This window comes from Sinocyclocheilus anshuiensis, unplaced genomic scaffold (assembly GCF_001515605.1).
Source record: "Sinocyclocheilus anshuiensis isolate Anshui unplaced genomic scaffold, SAMN03320099.WGS_v1.1 scaffold2688, whole genome shotgun sequence".
NCBI classification, from domain to species: Eukaryota; Metazoa; Chordata; class Actinopteri; order Cypriniformes; family Cyprinidae; genus Sinocyclocheilus; species Sinocyclocheilus anshuiensis.
This window is the reverse complement of record NW_015543988.1, coordinates 297167-315832: the sequence shown is the minus strand read 5'-3', so window position 1 is coordinate 315832 and position 18666 is coordinate 297167. Positions and strand designations below refer to the sequence as shown.

The 18666-nt window shown below is 39.8% G+C and overlaps 1 protein-coding gene across 2 annotated transcripts in view; it reads right to left on the bottom strand.

Annotated features, from left to right (window-relative positions):
- The window catches only part of LOC107694809 (kin of IRRE-like protein 3), a 45040-nt gene extending 33911 nt beyond the window's left edge, over window positions 1-11129 (bottom strand). For both annotated transcript variants that reach the window (XM_016494494.1, XM_016494495.1), the window contains exon 1: window positions 10479-11129. In XM_016494494.1, the coding sequence (XP_016349980.1) occupies window positions 10479-10518 (40 nt within the window). In that variant the 5' untranslated portion in view covers window positions 10519-11129. The remainder of the gene's footprint in view (window positions 1-10478) is intronic.
- Between the last annotated feature and the right edge of the window lie 7537 nt (window positions 11130-18666).

Here is an 18666-nt window from a genome sequence, read left to right as displayed (position 1 = left end):
ATATATATATATATATATATATATATATATATATATATACACACACACATATATATATATATTTTATATATATGTGTGTGTGTGTGTGTGTGTGTGTGTGTGTGTGTGTGTGTGTGTGTGATGAACTTCCTCCTCAACTCCGCAGAGAACTGCAGGCTTTGGACGCCTCACCCAGACAATAGTCACAGACCATTAGAGGTTTCTCTGTCTTCTTTGTGCAGGGTTCGGCGTTGTAATCCGTTACAGCCCTCCCACAGCAGTAGAGTGGCTGGAATGCATCAATCAGGAAGGTCCAGGGGCACTGCCTGACATTACCTCATCGTCTGAAAGAGGCTGTGTATCAAATTCAACCCATCAACACTACCCCTTTTCATCCACCCAGCTCTAGCCAACCTGTGCATTCAAAGCTTGTCTGCTTTGTTACGGCTTCATCATTGCCCCCAGGTGTCTCCAAATGCCCTATCCAGTCTCCTGTGTCAGACAGTCACTTTTCATCTGGTATGTCTTTGTTACTCTGTTTCCTACTTTTAAACTGGGAGAACAGATGAAGGGGTTCCTTCACACCAGTACAAGGGTATCCATTACCTTTAGAGCTAAGATACTGGAAGTTAATCTGTTTGACCCCCCCTCTTTTACTCTCTTCCCTTCTGCCTTGGCACACCACTTTGTCAAGCTGAATGTACTCCTAAGCCTTCCGCACCTTGGCTAAATGGTTCTCTCGCTTTCTTTACCGCCATCCTTTCTACCTTCCAAGGCATTTGATGGCCCCTTCTATTTTCCAAAGGCATTGGCTTGTTTCAGATTACTTTGGATCACTCGATAAAATTACCATGTTTGGACACATGAGTGACGGCGGAAAGCTTGTTTGAAATGCCTTGACTGACAACCCTTACTTGATAGCAAATTGGCCAGCTTCTCCCTCAACCTCCCACTGTGGCGTTCAAAGCCATGCCGTAATATCCCAGCAATCAAGAAAAAGAAAGACGGTGAGTAGAGTGAAGGAAAGACATATATGCTTTTCTCAATTTCTTGCCCAGCTGTCTGAGAACTAAACAGAGATGCCTTTCATTCTAATGTGGTGGGGGGAGATTGAGTGAGGTCTTCTCTCCGGTGTGGAGTATTATGGTTAACGGTCGAGCTCACAATCACAATATTTGCGCGCACATTCCACTGGGGTTTCTAGAGAAGAAGAACTGTTTGGTTTAGGGATGTGAGTGTATGTGCGACAGAGAATGAGAAAGAGAGAGACAGACAGACAGACAGACAGAGAGAGAATGAGCTCACAAATAGCTGATAATGAGGGTCTTCCTGTCTGCATGACAGTCTTTATGCCAAAGGCTCAAGTAGGGCTGTGCTGAGCTGAGATCTGTTGTTTAATATGATGCTATCTCATAATAGAAGCAGGTATAAGATCCTATGCTGATACAGAATCTAGACAGTGTTAGCAGAACTGAAATCAGTGTCCTACTTGTGCATAGGTGTCAAAGACAATATCACTATAATTACTAGCCTATATCAGTATGAAATACGCCATAATATTCTGTTTGTAGCTACAACAGGAGAGATAAACTAACAAAAAAGTTTTAATTTGTTGTGGTGCATAATATTGCACACATCTGAAAAAAACTTTTTTTACAGAATTTATGAGCTCAAAAATGTTTAACAAATAAAAAGTGTCCTGTACAATTGTGTCAAAACCTAAAACGACTTTGACACCATTGTATTAGATTGTATGAAACACTTTAAACTGAATATCAGGGGCAAAGTTTGATCCTAAAGCATCACACATAATATTACAATCAGACTGTGGCTTTCCTGAGAGCTTTTCTGTCTCTCTCAGGCACACAATGTCTTCTGTGATGGAGTAATCGTTAATTAAGCAGTCGGGCTTTGACTAATCACCCTACAAAGGGCATGCAGCTTTAACCACAAGACACTCATCTCAGCTGCCCCTCTGGCACACCCTTCAACTGTGTGTGTGCGCGCGAGAGAAACAATCAATTACTTCTAGCTGTCAGTCCATCGGAACATCTATGACTCATCAATGAATGAATGCATGAATCCATAACTACAACAAACCGCACAACAGATAAGTAATAAAGGAACATAATGTTGAATCTCCCTCAATGATTTGCAGTACAGCATTTTTCCCCAAACGTAAACATAAAAACCTAATATTCAATAAATAAACAGATAGCTAAAATTAATTAACAGTTTTCATAGCAGAATTGGATTTTTTCCACCGCAGAAAGCATCCTCTCATATCTGGGCCATCTTTAAGACTTAGGGGTCTTGGCCCGAGAGGATAATATGAGCCCAGATATTGCAGCAACATGGAAGATAAATTTCAATTTACTGTTGCTTTCTGTATCACAGCAGGAGATATGAAATTTTGTCTTGGAGGACTGGAGGTGATAGTAAAATAGAAGCCGATGTGCGCTCTACCAAATCCCAGCTCATTCTACACACGCCTGTGTCAAAACACTTCCTTGCTCCTGTTCGTACCAAATTGTGATACATTTCCCCCAGTAACGAGTGACACTTTTCGCATTTTGGGAGAAAAAATGCAAGCAAAGTGTTTTAAAAATAGGAAATGAGTGTTTGAAATGGTCTCTTTCCTTAGGCATTGTTTTAATGATTTTCTCCAAATTAACTCAGGCTGCTGAGCTTCACCCCTTTGTGATTTAGGAGTAACGTCAGCAGTAAACACCCTCTTTTTTCCCACTGTATGCAAATATCCGTGATTATCTGACCCTATTTCCTACTGTATCTAATCATCAGAATAAACAAACTCCTCTAAAAAAACATTGTTGACAGGAATCCTAAGGGATGTGGATACAGAAGATAAAATTCCGCTCTAGGAGTCACTCTTGGCCTTGAAAAAAATAAAATAAACTGTCCGTTTTAATGTAACTGAAGACCTCCTATGACATCATTGCCCTCTTTTTCATTTTCTCCTCTAGAGGAAGAAGTCAGCACAATTCCTCTTTGTCCACTCGCTCGTCTTTCCACCCAAGGAAAATGAGGTGAGGATGTGGGTGGACGGAGACAAGGCGACAGGAAGAGAGGGGCTGAAAAAACAATGGAGATGGAGGAGATGGCCTTGTCCCAGAGTGAGGAACAACTGTCCACCTCTCCTCGGGGCTCTGCCATTAGGCATGCAAGCTGGAGACACTGACAGCTGATAACAAAAGCCCCCCTGAATGCAATGCCAAGTTCTTTATATGTGTGCTCCTGCATGGGCAAGCTGATTACAGCCTTTCCCTCCGAAACCTTCTCATTTGCTTTCTCTATTCCACTAATTCTCCTCAATATTTTCCTGTGTGTGCGCATCTGTTTGGGGGGTGGAAAGCTGCAGAAAAACGTGGGTGAGACCCCAGGGTCACTGTCTTATGTCTGTGAAAGATAATTAGACAATACGGCTGTGTGTAGCATGTCTCGGACAGAAAACAGAGAGAGCCATTGTTTCAAGACCCCCCTAACCCAACAGCTGTATGTGTCATCAGGAGCACGGTTTGAGCGTTATGATGGGCAAATGAGGGCACGGGAAAAATGGAAAACAAGGAGTTGTGGCCTTTTCTCCACAGGAGGTATTATAAAAGTTAACTTACAGATTTTTGATTACTTGCAATAAGGGTTTCCTTTTTTTACTGTACAGAGAAGGTATAGCATTATCCTGATCCACTTAGTCCTATTCAAAAGCCTGAATGTCACTCTCAGCATCAGTCCCAACAACACATAAAATTTGTACGCTAGAATGTTGTCTGGGGAGAAAACCTTGCGATTTGCTCTCTGCTGTAAACAAAACTGACCTTTACGTTGAATTTGTCTCTGAGCGCCAACCTCTCCCTGTATTAGAGCTCAGAGCACTCAACCGCTCGCAGCCAGTCCATCTCGCTCTGGTCCGCAGAGTGCAAGTGAATCAAAGCAGGCCAAAACTCATCCATATCTATGCCATACGAGCATCTCCTAAATAATGCAGCAGTCTTCCTGCACTAGACAGATTCTGCTGCATCGGCGCTATTGTGAATCGTGTGTGTCACACACTTACTCTCTCCAACTCAAACGCACACACTCATCACTGAACTTGCTGGAAAAACAGAGGTGAAGTATGGAAGCCCATTTCTACCTCAGAGTTGAAAGAAAATCGACTCGCAATGAGATTTTGCATTTGCAACTATATATCTATCAACTGCCACTTTATTTCTCATAATTGTGGCTTTGTATGTCACAAAGTGATTATTTATTATTTTAAACTTTATCTTACATTTACTTTGTTTTTGTTTTTTTTTACTCTGAAACAGAAACAGGCTTCCACAGAAAAGAGTAAGCAAGAGGAAAAGAGAAAGAATGACACTAATTCTCTGTATTATGCTTACATTTTATGTTCTTCTTTTCCGATCATTACACTGGACACATAACCTTATATTACACACCTTTACATTCAATACAAGCATTAAACCTCTTAACAATACACACACATACATAAAAACAGTAATTTTCAGTCCCCATATGGTCTCCTAAGACATTCAGCTCATGCATAATACAGAAAGCTCCTAAAACAAACCCAGAGAGCTACACAGCCAGAAATACCACCATACAACCCCACTCAATCTCAGCGCCCAGCAGTCCCCACCACTAATGGGAGGCCCTGTGTGTGGTCAAACTATCTGTCCCTCTAATGGAGCCAGTGAAGACATCAAGACTGCAGATCCACAAAGCTGTTTGTTGGAGTGTTTACATGTGTGTGGCTGAGTCTGAAACCGAAGCCAGCAGCCTTGCTGCCCAGTCAGTCAATTACTTAACAGACAGCAGTTGAAGGCACCAACTCAAGAAGCTGGTTTCAGACAGGCTCCCAACCCACTATTATGATGCCTAAAGATCTAGAACAAATTTGAGTGAACCTTAGATAACTAAGAAAGTAATTAGTGATAGTGAATGGATATTTATGAATAGATTTTTTTAAACACCATACAAGATTGTGGGATATCACAGAGCAAAAAATACATAATCTGTGCTGCCTTTTGACAAAATCACATGTACACATGTATTAGATGCATACTAGGTCAACCAGCAAAATATTCCATCGTCTACCTTGCTAAAGAGCGGGAAAGAAAGTATGTTAATGAAAGTCTGTGTTAGGATACAAAATGGTAAAATTATAATGCACAAAGTGATAGTCAATTATGTATTTCTTTTCTCTTTACAAGGCAAAAGGACTAGAGAGGAAGGAAGCAGTAGGCGAAAGTCTTATGATCTTAACACGCTTCCTTTGAAAGCTGCCTTATGGGACTAGCCAACTCCATGCCAAAGGTTTCAAAAAAAGCACAGTGCCGGAGATTACTTGGAATACCGATGGCACAGTGCAACAGAATTCCACTGGGAGACTGAGGGACATTCCAAGAAAGTAAATTACGACTGCGAGAAAGAAGCAGCTGAGCTTTGGTAAGGGCATGCACATGAATATCTGCCACTAAGGGCTGGTCTCTTCAAGACTGTCATGTTCTCTGCTTCAAACCCTGCTCTTTGCTACTAGTTCTGAGACTTCATCTTGTCAGACACTCTGAAATCGTGTGTGTGTGTGTGAGTAAGAGAGCGAGAAAGACAGAGAAGACAAACAAGAGGGAGACCAAGATATAAAGGAGATGTGTGTTTGCACCTACATTCGGGTGTGTATATGTCTGGGTGAATGTGTAAGGAGGCATGTGTGTTTATGGGAACCAGGACGATATTTCTCTCTCTCTGCGCTATCTATCTATGAGCCATTATTCAGAGAGGGAGCTGTTGAGTCAGATGTGAGCTGCTGGTGGTTTTTCAGAATGTGGCGTGCTGCTTGTATAGATGTCAGGTGAGATGAGTGGTTCAGGCCATCCGGGAGCCTCTCTGCTCCTCCCAAAGCAGCTGCCACCAGTCTGTCAAAGAATTGCTCTGCTACGTTCTATTCTTCCCCCCCTTCTGTCTTACTTACACACCCACTTAATGATGAGAAAAACATCTAGAGTGCAGCCAGGGTCATATTTTCCCCCTGAATGAGTTAGAAAGCACATGAAAGCCAATAGTCTACAAATAGCTGTTATAAAGGAAAATTGATAACATATCTTCAGATAAACCTCTGTTATTGTGCTTAACTGAAGCATACTCTATGCTGTGATTATTACAAATTTAAAAACTATTTGCAAACCAGGCAGGCATTTTATTAACATTTCCGCCTATATTTTCCCTCTAAATTTGTGATGGTGGTAGGCTTTCAGATTCAACATTTAAATATAATTACCGCCTCCATCCGTGTCAATGCGGCGGCCTCATTTATCAAAGAGACAGACAGAAAGCGCAGCTTAACCACCAATAAACATTTGTTTTAATTCGTTTACTGGAGCACCGACCGAAAGCGCTTTGCCTCGCTTGCGGTTACGCTGTTAATTGGGAGAAGAAACACTTTTGGATCTGAGGGGGCCAAGGGATTTTGAAGCCTTTATCTAGAGCTGAATCAAAGCCGGTGTTAATAATACACCCAATTAATAAAATATTTGTTAAAAGGCGTGGAAACAACAGACACACGGTAAAAATAGGCCAGGCTCAAAGATGCTGTACTACTCTGCAAATGAATCAACCTCTCTCATAGCACATATAATATGCAAAATATAGTACCGCCTTTGGTGTGAAATGGGGAAGTCGTGGCCTAATGGTTAGAGATTTGGACTCGTAACCCAAAGGTTGTGGGTTCGAGTCTTGTACCGGCAGGGATTGTAGGTGGGGGGAGTGAATGTACAGCCCTCTCTTTGACCCTCAATACCACGACTGAGGTGCCCTTGAGCAAGGCACTGAACCCCCAACTGCTCCCCGGGCGCCGCAGCAAAAAAATGGCTGCCCACTGCTCCGGGTGTGTGTTCACTGCTGTGTGTGTGCACTTTGGATGGGATAAATGCAGAGCACTAATTCCGAGTATGGGTCACCATACTTGGCCACATGTCACTTCACTTCACTTCAAATAAACAGTGCAAATTTGAATATGGTGCCCGACAACTACTTAGGAGCGTATGAGTACTTAGGAGTGTATGAGTACTAAGCTTTTAAATGCAACGTTGTAGAAAACAAACCTGATAGATTGTGCAAAGACAGACATGTTTTCTTGTACCAGTTTGCAAATAATTTAAACTGCATGTCGTTGTGCAATAAGTTTAAGCACATTTCACTTTGCACAATGTCACTCTGCAGTAGTGATGAAAACTTTTAACAACTACAGTTAACAAATACTTTTCAGGAAATACATATTTGGAGGGAAATGTGATTCTTATTGCACTGTCAAATAATGAGATAATTCCAAATTTTAACATAATTAATTTAACAACTCATAAAAATATAAATAATAATAAAAATAAATGCATTTTAATGACTTGTCAGTACGGTGGCCGAGAAGTGAAAAGCAAATCACAATTCTGAAAACAAAAGAACAAATTACAAACGCAAATGCAAGTCTAAAAAACAAAATAACAATTCAGAAAACAGAACAACAATTCCGAAAACATTATAACAAGTCAGAAAACACAACGACAAATCCGAAAACAAATGAACAAGTCAGAAAACACAACGACAAATGAGACAAACCGGAAGAGGTAGGTATAGTTTGAGACAGCGCCATTGGTTTGGGATTACTCACCGCTGACTGAACGAGACATCTGTCAATCAACGTATACCGGATGAACCAGCCGAAGAACAGTAGAGTCGTGGTAGAAAGTTCGGAGATGGTATTAAAGTAGCTCAGTTTAAATGTATTGTATGAATTGCCCTAACTATGGAATAAAAAATACGGAGTGTATATTTACATTTAGTTAAAAGTGGCTGTAAGTCATCAGCTCCAGTGGCGCAGTTGGATAAATGTGTGCTTTTGGCTTTTTGACGCGATCGACCCGGGTCCGATCCCTCCTTTAGCCGAACTTTTTTTTTCTCCCTTTTCAAATCTTGTATCACATCGTAAAGGCATTTATTTTCAATAAAAATTAAAAAATACTGCTATTTTCACTTAGTGTAAATAGAATCCATTGCTAATACGAGATTTGAAAAGGGAGGGAAAAAAAAGTTTGGCAAAAGGCGGGATCAAACCCGGGTCGATCGCGTCAAAAAGCCAAGGGCACGCACTTATCCATCTGCGCCACTGGAACTGGTAATTTACAGCCACTTTTAACTAAATTTAAATAGACATCCTGTATTTTTCATTTCAGAATAAGGGCAATTCATACAATACATTTAAACTGAGCTACTTTAATACCATCTCCGAACTTTCTACCACGACTCTGCTGTTGACTTGCATTTGCGTTTGTAATTTGTTATTTTGTTTTCAGAATTGTGATTTGCTTTGCACTTCTCGGTCACCGTATGTCAGTCATTAAATTCATTTTCAATAACTGACAGACGTCATCTAACCGTAAATCTTTACAGATTTACAACTTGCACTGATTTGCAGAACAAGTTTGAACAAAACACAGTAACAGTTCTTGCTTCACTTCGAGTAGGACAAGTAGCTATGAAGGTAGAATGACGTCAAAAAGATTTGCATACGCAGGAAATTTTTTCTTGCGCTTGAAACACGATTTACACCTTTACAAAGCTTCTCTTGCGCATGCAAATTTAATTTACGCTTACAGGCTTATGTACCCTTTCACAACTCTTACCCTGCGTATGCAAATCTTTTTGACGTCATTCTACCTTCATAGTAGCCTAATGACAATACCAGTCTAGCCAGGTTGATTCAGCATCTGCTAGCACTGATTTTGATTCACAACAAAAAACCGGCTCATAAGAGTCAATTGTTCTGAAATCGAACAACAATGGTCACGCTGAATTTTTGTCATTCACAAAAAAGAACCGACTCATGAGAGTTGTTCGTTCGGGAATCATATTGTACTGTTCGCGCTGTATGCTTGTGATTCACTGAATCGGACCTGTTCAATAAGATTCATTCAGTCGGGAATCGGACTACATTGGTCTCAATTTATGTTTACGAGTTACTAAAAGAAGCTGTTCATGAGAGTCATTCATTTGGGAGTCGGACTGCACTCATTGCACCGTCAGAGTATAGTACGGTGTTCCGTCCGCGCCGGCGAAAAAGCACGTTCGAGAATCGTTAATGAAATTGAAAGTCTTAAAAATCATTCGATTTCGGTCATTTTAAAGAGTAGAAACAGTTCCCCGTTCCCAACCCTACACTGCAGCGCTGTCTCTGTCAGAAACAAAGAGGCAGCGCACTGAGTGCAGCAAGCGATAGCCAGCTCATTCAAACTCACAACATAGGCTATCAGGATAGCAAGAGATGCCCGCGGCCACTACTAGCCTACATAAAGTACAAAATAATTAATAAATCAACACTGCGACGAGCATAATCTTTCAGATCGCGCGCATTCCCGGTTCCCCTAGACTGTATCGAGAAATGTCGCACCTCTGCCCGGCACCATTTATATTTATTTAATGCTGTTGAATTATTCTGTTTGAGAGAGGAGATTGTGCCTTCCTGATGGCGTTGGCTGTGAAATTATTAAGAGGTGTTTCTTCTGTTTTGGAGACTGTGATCAGCACATCTCTTATGCAGTAGACCTCTGTGGCTTTTAACACACTTTTCCAAACCCTCAGAAGGGTGTTACTAATAGCCATTATCATGGTCACACCTGGTTCATTCTTTCTTCAACCTTTCTCTTAATAAGTTTGCTGTCTGGATGATCTCTCTAAACGGGGCACTGGATACCAACCTCAATTCTGTCATGTACAGTATAGCCTCCAGTCCAGTGTGCATACAGTATGTCAGAAACGCAGCCACTTTTTCCATTGTAACTGATGCTCTCGCGATTGCAGCAAACAACAAAAAAGTTCCCCAAACACATCTATTCCATCCTTAACACATATAGGCTACACAACATATAGCCTATGGACGTTCAGGTTTTCCATGTGCCAGGGTTTTCCTTCATATCAACACAAAAGTGATTTATAACTAAAGTTATAGCCTATGCAACAAAAAAAAAAAAACTACGGCACTATCATGTTTCGGACATGTCCCATTATTAAGTAGCCTACCTTGCAGATACATTTCATTATGATTGTATTATATTATGTACCATATGATACCATCACTGTACCACGGCACTGCCACAGTAGCCTACTTCTATATAAGGGTACGGTATCACCATCAGCTGCATTACGCTGGAGTAGCCTACACGCCTGTATCGGACAAGCTTAATTTCCAAATTAGCCTTGTTTGCATTTGGCGCAGTGCCACTCGCCCAGTATACCGGGAGGATTTCACTAGGACCTCATATGTCACAAAATACATTTATGACACACCTAAAACCACTGCGTTAACTTCGAAACGGGGCGCGCTGAACGATCGGTAATCGCGGTATGATTAGGTTGACGCAGCGCTAAGTAGTAGGCTACACAAACATCCGATTTTATCATTAGAATAGTTACTGAACTCAAACAAAACGTCTTACCTGTTCCTAAAAGGGACAATGCGATGTAAAACGTCAACATCTTTCCGGAGTCTTCAACACTTGTCCTGCAGTCCAGACTGAAAGTGTGCGCACGAAAGCTCCGGCTGGACTGAATGTGGAAGCTGGTCCTCTACCACCTCTTGAATTAGGTAACAAATAATAATAATTAAAAAACACAGCAGATTATGTTAACCTCAGCTCTGAGACCTGAAAGTCTCTACTGCCATCTGAGCACAGTCTAAGCATCAATGCTGGTTGTCTCTAAAGTTTAGAACTTTCTTTCGAACGTTCACGTAATAATTCCCAACACAATTTTGTTCAGATCAAGTTGCCTTAATGCGCAGGTCTTGCATCAATCCAAGTAGGCTACTCGGGAGTAAATCCTCCGTATAGGGGTGATAGAAAAACTCCGTTTCTCCTGATCAGCGGGGCTCCGCTCGCCTGTGCAACTGAGCGCGTTTCAGCACCACAAGCTCTATAGCGCACATAAACGCCTCCTCTTGCGTACAGTTCCCTCCGTGCTGCTCTGTTCGCTCCTCACTCTCTTGTAATGCAGCGGCAAGGCGAGGATACGATCCGCACAGATTGTCGTTCTATTGACTGATGTTGGCTCGAAGAATAAAACAGGCGCTTGTTTCACTGGGGAACATATAGAGTTTGTTGGCCCACGCCCCCCGGGTCCTGCGATTGGTTCATGGTTTAAACTATACCAGTTTAACAGTTGTCTAGCAGTTGGGGGTGTTTAGTCCTTAAACAACAGGGGGTGCTTGGTTATGCGCGCCTGTGAATGAATAAACTGCTGGGGAAAGTAAACAGGTGTGTCCCGGAGCAAACAGAATCTGCCGAACAGATGATCTTAATGGGGTTTCTTTAAATAATGATTCAATATACATTCAATATACGATGCGATTACATTCATATCAATTGATGTTATTTATCACTTTATGGTCGGATACCCCTCATAAGTCGATATGCACAGCATGATGATTTTCAAGATTCAAGACAACTAAATTATTTTTATTGCAGTCTTTTGAGTACATTAAATAATGAATTATTTATAAGGACTATATTAAATATATAAAGTAAATCTATCAAATATAGGCCTATTGCAATAAATAAATAAATAACACGTAGATAAACTGCGGTCCAGAGCGCTCTCCAGCGCACGGTATATATGTCGGCGTCGGATTCGTTCACTCGTTTTCGTTCGCTCCATGTGTCCTTCACTGTAGTGAACCCATTCATTTAATGTATTTAACGGTCTATTTTAATATATTAAGTTCATATATTTTATTAAATTAAAATGTTTACATTCATGCTTTTGAAATTTTGTTGGCTGACTCTAATAGTGAATGAGTGATTCGGACACAGCAAAATCGTTCAGAACTCTTGTTTGAACCGATTCATTGACAAGACTCAAACGATTCATTCCTGCATCAGATGTTGTTACATTTGTAATATCAATGTCCGATATCAATACAGCTGACAAGTTAATTGTGACAGCAGTGAGATCAACTGGATTCACACTTATTTAAAAGGTACTCTATATATATTTATATATATATATATATATATATATATATATATTTATTTACTACTTTCACGCTACATTGTTAATTATCACCAGCCAGCAGATTGCACGCTGACTTGTTGATACGCAGTTTTAAAAGTATCTCTTAAGATTCCACCTTGTAATTTCTCTCGAAAAAACACACTGGAACCTTTTAGATATGGTCAAAGAGAGGAGAACTGTAAAACCATGCGGATGGTTTTGGTCTCCACCCAGTTAAGTTCCCTTTCATGGGAACTTCGAACTGCGTCCTCTAGGTTTCCCATAGCGACCCCTAGATGACGCAGTGTCTCGTTCCCTACTCAGGGAACCATGGTTACATAAGTAACCTGAGACGTTCCCTTTCATGGGAACTTCGAACTGCGTCCTCTAGGTTTCCCATAGCGACCCCTAGATGACGCAGTGTCTCGTTCCCTACTCAGGGAACCATGGTTACATAAGTAACCTGAGACGATTTATTGTAGGTGAGGGGATCAAATGCGAGACTGCTGCTCACAAAGACATGCTGATGAGAGAAACAGCTTGCTGGAGGCGCAGATGATGATGGGAATCCTGTGAGTTGAAATAAACGAGATTGAGTAAAGGGGCAATAGATGATCTCTAAACAACGGGCTCACACCTGCTGGGAGAGCAGAGTAAACATCAACAACTACTGCGTGAAGTTTACCAAGTCTTGACAGGGTGTGAGCCAGACGTGTGAATTAACAGCTACTTTCATTGGTTGAATGCAGTCGAGGGTGATTTGTTTTAGCAGACCTGTAACTGGAACATACAGTAATTTATTTTGAGGGTGCTGTAACCCACCCTAGGCCCGTGAATACTTAAATAATTCATGTACATATAAGAGGGTTTTTTAAACTAGATTTATTAATAAGCATGGTAATTGTAAAGAAAGTCATAAATAAAGCATGAGGTGAAGTTATATGGAAATGGGACTCCCCAGGAAATGAGAATATTTTAACAAAATATTATCTCAGGCTCATTTGACCCGGGGTCAATTAGAAAAGAAACGTCAGTGTCGACGAGGACACGTGGCTGAAATTACCATTGCAGCTTTTCCCCTCTTGTCTAATTTGCAAGGCTGATGCAAAGTTGAGCTGAAACATGTATACTGTCATGAGATTGCGGTTTAATTTGACATGGTGCTAAAAAGTCGATTCCGATCTCGCTCTGACAGACAACAAACACAGCTTTCTGGGTATTTGTCTTGAAGACAAACTAAAATGACATTCCCTCCATGGAGAACATTTTCTTGCTGACGTGGACAAATTGTTATTGTGCTGTCGCACAAAGGTTAAAATGTCTTTTTGTCACTCTTAAAATGGTCTCCTCTACATCCCTTAAGTAAATATTGTATCACTTAAAGGTCAGCGTTCCTTATAAATGTATAAATCAGAGATGGTTTATGTCTATTTCATCCAAATGTCACAGGATATATGCTATTAATAGTCTCAGGTATATAATAATGTCAGTCTTGAGTTTCAAATGTCTCGTTTTATCAACAAGTATGACTCTGCAGTGTAAATTAAGCGAAGACATGTAGAATTCTATTGTCAGCATGACATGAAAATTGAGTCTTTCTTTCATCAAAATGTAAATAATTTGCTCCTTCTCTGAAATAACTTTCCTTTTTTTTTTGTGACAACCATTCTTTTTCCATAACCGCTTCCCTCCAACCTGTTAGGTTTTAGTATCATTGATATGCTCTTATACTTTTTTTTTATAATATTTTAAATGGGATTTTATTTTCATATTTTCTGTTTTCATTTTAGTTTTAGTTAAGTTTTAGTAATTTTGTTTATTTCTTTGTTTTAGTACACACTTTTTTGTGTTAACATCCTCACAGACCTATTGTTTTATTTATACACACTTTTTTGTGTTATGCAGACCCCTTTCCAACACATATTTTTGTGTTATTTTTTATGTTTGGCACCCCCATTTTCTTCTCAACATTCACAGTGCTTTTCTTTCAAAAAAAACATTTTTCTGTGCTGTGATATTATTTACTTGTAGCTCACTACTGTACATTTTTGTGTACCATCTTCAAACCAACTATATACATACTATTTACATGACCATTAACACATGAATATCTTTTTTGATGTTTTTCAGATGGAGACATCCACCGTGGTGTTCCGCAAAGGGCGACCAGCGAGGCCCAGAGAGAGAGGCACGGGCTGGGTTAGGTAAGGAGAGATCCCAGAACCAATGCCCGAGGGCACCGATCTGGGTTTTGCACTGTCCATCCCACCCATGGTCACCAAGCAAGCTCCACTTTCATACTGACCACAGCAAAATGTCCCATCACCCAGTGTAGGGCTCCAGCACCCAGGGCTCTAATACCCAGGGCCTGAAAGGGTAAGGTCAGGGTTGGTTTTTGGGAGGAGATTCTTAACTATATACACAAGTACACAAGCCTTTTATCGCGACGTTTCGACAACTTTCTGTGTCTTCTTCAGGCATGACTTGTATAAAATAAATCTTTCTTTCTGATATTTCAAAATAAATTTTCAATTTTATTTCACTACACCGTGTATGTGGTGGAGCAAAAATCCTCTCTTATCCTCTTCTCACCCGGGAGCTGTGTGTGCAGCTTCTTATACCCCGAGCAGGGCCTAGGCTCCTCCCTCTTGTTTATTTTTGCCTTTTCTTTGCAATATCTAACACATTTAAATGCATTTTTTGAATTTAAGCACTTCTTCATCTTTCCCTTACACTCTTATAAGTTTATTTCTTTGTTTTAGTACACACTTTTTTGTGTTAACATCCTCACAGACCTATTGTTTTATTTGTACACACTTTTTCGTGTTATGCAGACCCCTTTCCAACACATATTTTATGTGTTGGAATAAAATATGTTAAAAATATTTTCATATTTTCTGTTTTCATTTTAGTTTTAGTTAAGTTTTAGTAATTTTGTTTAGATGCATTTTTGTCATTTTTATTAGTGTTTTTTATTTTTTTTTATAAGACTATATGTATAGTCTTCATGAAGTTTTAATTTTTACTTTTTAGTTGATTTAGTTTGTTATATTAGTACTTCAACATAAACTCAGTGAAAATGAAAAATGTTGCCTTGGCCACTAGTTGAAATAAAATAAGTTTAAGTTTTTTTTTAAATATATATATATATATATTTTTTTTGTTTCATTTAATTTAATGTTTATTTTATTTCAAGTAGTGAAGTTTTTCAATGGTCGCTGGATGTCCTGTTTTACTTAGAAACGTCACATTCAAGAGGCAAATACCATTTTGTGTTGACTTTAAACTCTTATTCCAGTTTGAAATTTTTTTTCTCCATGTTTAACGTAGTGCACGGTAGGGTTGTCAAAAGTACCGACTTCGGTACGCGTCTATCAGCGGATCCGTCTATAAGCAGATATATTAGGGATCCGCTAATAGGCACAGCTTTCAAACACTCCTGTGTGTATCTATGTAAGTGATCGGCGAAAAGCATGAAGCGATGATCATTGTAGCCAATCACAGACATATCTGTTGAGCGCGTGAACACAATGGCTAATCAGAGGTGTCTAAGAATCTGCTCAAAATGCTAGCGGGAAATGCTGGGATCGTCACATTTTTTAAATTTCAGTACCTACTGGTACCGAAGTCGGTACTTTTGACAACCCTAGTGCACGGCAAACATATTTCGCCTTTCATGAACATAATGCATCAGTTCAGAGTTTAGTGCTGAGCGGTGCACAGTCTGCTATACTGTCAAAGTTCCCCTCTCTTTACATCGACCATATATGTGTGATATGGTATTCTTAGATGGGTACAGATTTCTTTAGTTAGGTTTAAAGTTACAGAGAATATCAAGTGCCTGTGTAATATGGAGTCATTTGTGTATGAATCTGCTTTGGAGGCTTTTGCTGACTTGCTGATCAGAATAATCTGATCTATAAAAGCACATTCTTATTCTCCGTGTCTGCTTGTGTGTTTCCAATTGATTAAAGCTTATTTGAGGATGTCTGCACAAAACTGGCGTTCACCTACGAATTGTTTAGATTTAAATTCTTAGCAAGTGTCTTATTCTATTGCAGCCCACAGTGCAAATACACAAGAAAAAAAAAAAAGGTAGCAGAGAGTACGTACGTAATACTAATCTAAGCAGAATGAGTAGGTAGTTACAGATCACTAGGCTAAAAGAGTATTTTCTCATCCATGACGATTTTGAATGAGGTCAGACTGGGTGACGGTATCAGCCAGGCCTTGGGTTATATGAAGGTTGGATGAAGCCAAATTTCGGATGATGGCCACAGTGTTTCAAAGTGGGTCATAAAGTGAGTGTGGATGGTGGAGGAGTTGGGAAAGGAAGCCAAAGGGATGTAGATAAAAATGATCCAACCACTATCACAGATGTTTACTGAAAGACTGGAAAGAAATTGTCCTAAAATGTGTCACACCAATGGACTCCATTTGTTTTGTCTGTAAGAATACACACTGATGCATCATTTTTTGTTATGTTAACAGATACTATGCATATATCTTATTTTCTAGTTAAAAGACAAACCACATTCTTTGAAATAAATGTGATTTATTGGCTTCTACAGTTTCATGAAGAACCTTTAACATCCATGGACTCTTTTCATTGGGATTAACCCTCAGAGCTGCTCCTGTAATAAAAGTTCATCACCCCTCCGCCCTTATTCTTTAGAGATTACTTTTTTCCCTAAAGAAATTGACTGACTTACCGTATTGCCAAACAGTTGTATATCAGCTTCAGTATCTATTTGTTCATACACCATGTAAACAGAGTGAAAGCTTGTCTTAGAAATGGAAGAGAGAAAGATGACCCATACCAGTTGTTGGTCCAGGACTGGCATCATTGCCAGATCGAGACTCTGGATCTCCGCTCAGCTCTGACCTAATCCCTGGGCCAGCTCTCCTAGATGGGCCGACAGATTTAGATCAGCCATCCTGACATGCACTGACCGGTCTCGACAGCAGTCCTGCATCTTGGCTGTATCACTGAAGAGCCACAAAAATTGCTGCCAAATTCCTAAAAGTGATATATTGACCATGAATGATGATCACAGTTTTAGTTGGAAATTGCAGGCACTAATGGTTTCCGAAACATCCATTCTGCGAGTCACTGTTGACTTTAATCAAATGAATTATGGGAAATGGTTCCTCCTAAAACATGTAAAAACTAGTCATCTTCTATCCTCTGGTTCTCTCCATTGCATTTCCTTATCAACTGATCCTTACCTTTTTTTCTTGATTTTATTATTTAAAACTGTTAAAATAAAGGCTTGCGCTGTTATTTATTTTATATATTATGTATTTAATTATTTAATGTGTTTAGGTTTACTTATAATTTAAGTGTTCATAGCTTGTGATTAAATGACTTCACGGCTTCCCACAAAAGAAAAAGAGGCTGTAGGCCAATGAACGTCTTTTGTTAAATGCTCTTTCAACGAGATTACATGTAGAAACATGAATAATGTACAATTTCACCCTCATATTTTAACTGCTGTTGAGAATTTGTGCACACTAGGGTTCTTTTAATGTCAGTGCTCATAATTACAAGCCCAATATTATACCAGTTCACTAAAACCACACAAATACTAATTCACAATTAGTTCTATATCCAGTTGGTTTAGGAACAAGACTGCTGTGTGTACTGTTATCACTGAGTATTTCCATGAGTCGCCATAACATCTGTTCATTCAAAAGCCAATCCTGTTGAGAGTGACTTGCATCAGGCATTTGGTTTCACAGCAGGGTGTTTGCTGAAGTAATTGAGAATGATGGAGGGCACAACAGTAGCATCCACATCTGGGAATTCCCATCCTGGCTCATGGCTTCTTAATTACTCAACCAAACATGGACCAAAAATGGTGTAGATACACCTTTAGAGAGGTCGACAGTTAATATGGCAACTTAAGTGCTAAATGTTTTTTTTTCTCGTAGGAATACAACTAATGTTGCAGCACGAACAGGAAAAATCTATTTTCAGGCTTGTATTTATACGCTACGTCATCCGCTGGAAAGCCACTCTCTCATGAACGCGCGTACGTCAGTTAGTGGAAGCTAGAGATTACGGTTTATAAAGTTTTAAATATGGATATTTTTCTTACACAAACGCATTGCTTTGATTCAGAAGGCCTTATTAACCCCTCAGAGCTGTGTGGAGCACTTTTTATGATGGATGGATGCACTTTTTTGGGCTTCAAAATCTCGACCTCCATTCACTGCCATTATAAAGCTTGGAGGAGGCAGGAAATTTTTTAATATAACTCCGATTGTATTCGTCTGGAAGAAGAAAGTCATATACACCTAGGATGGCTTGAGGGTGAGTAAATCATGGGGTAATTTTCATTTTTAGGTGAACTATCCCTTTAAGATGCATCTGTTTAAAAGGAGAATATTGAAACAATAGCCATTTGTTATTTTTTTTTTAAAGTATACTATAAAAAATATCCCCTGCATAAAAAGTAGGTAAAAGTAAACAATTCTGTCAGTAATCCATTTGGCAGTGCTACATTTTAGCCCTTGTACTCTCGCTAACCACAGGTGTTTGTAAGCACCCATAGAGCGTGTTGTTTTCTCAGGGTTTCGGGGCTTTTGCCCCTGGCTCTCTGATTGAGGTACAGGCACTGCAGTGACTTGGTT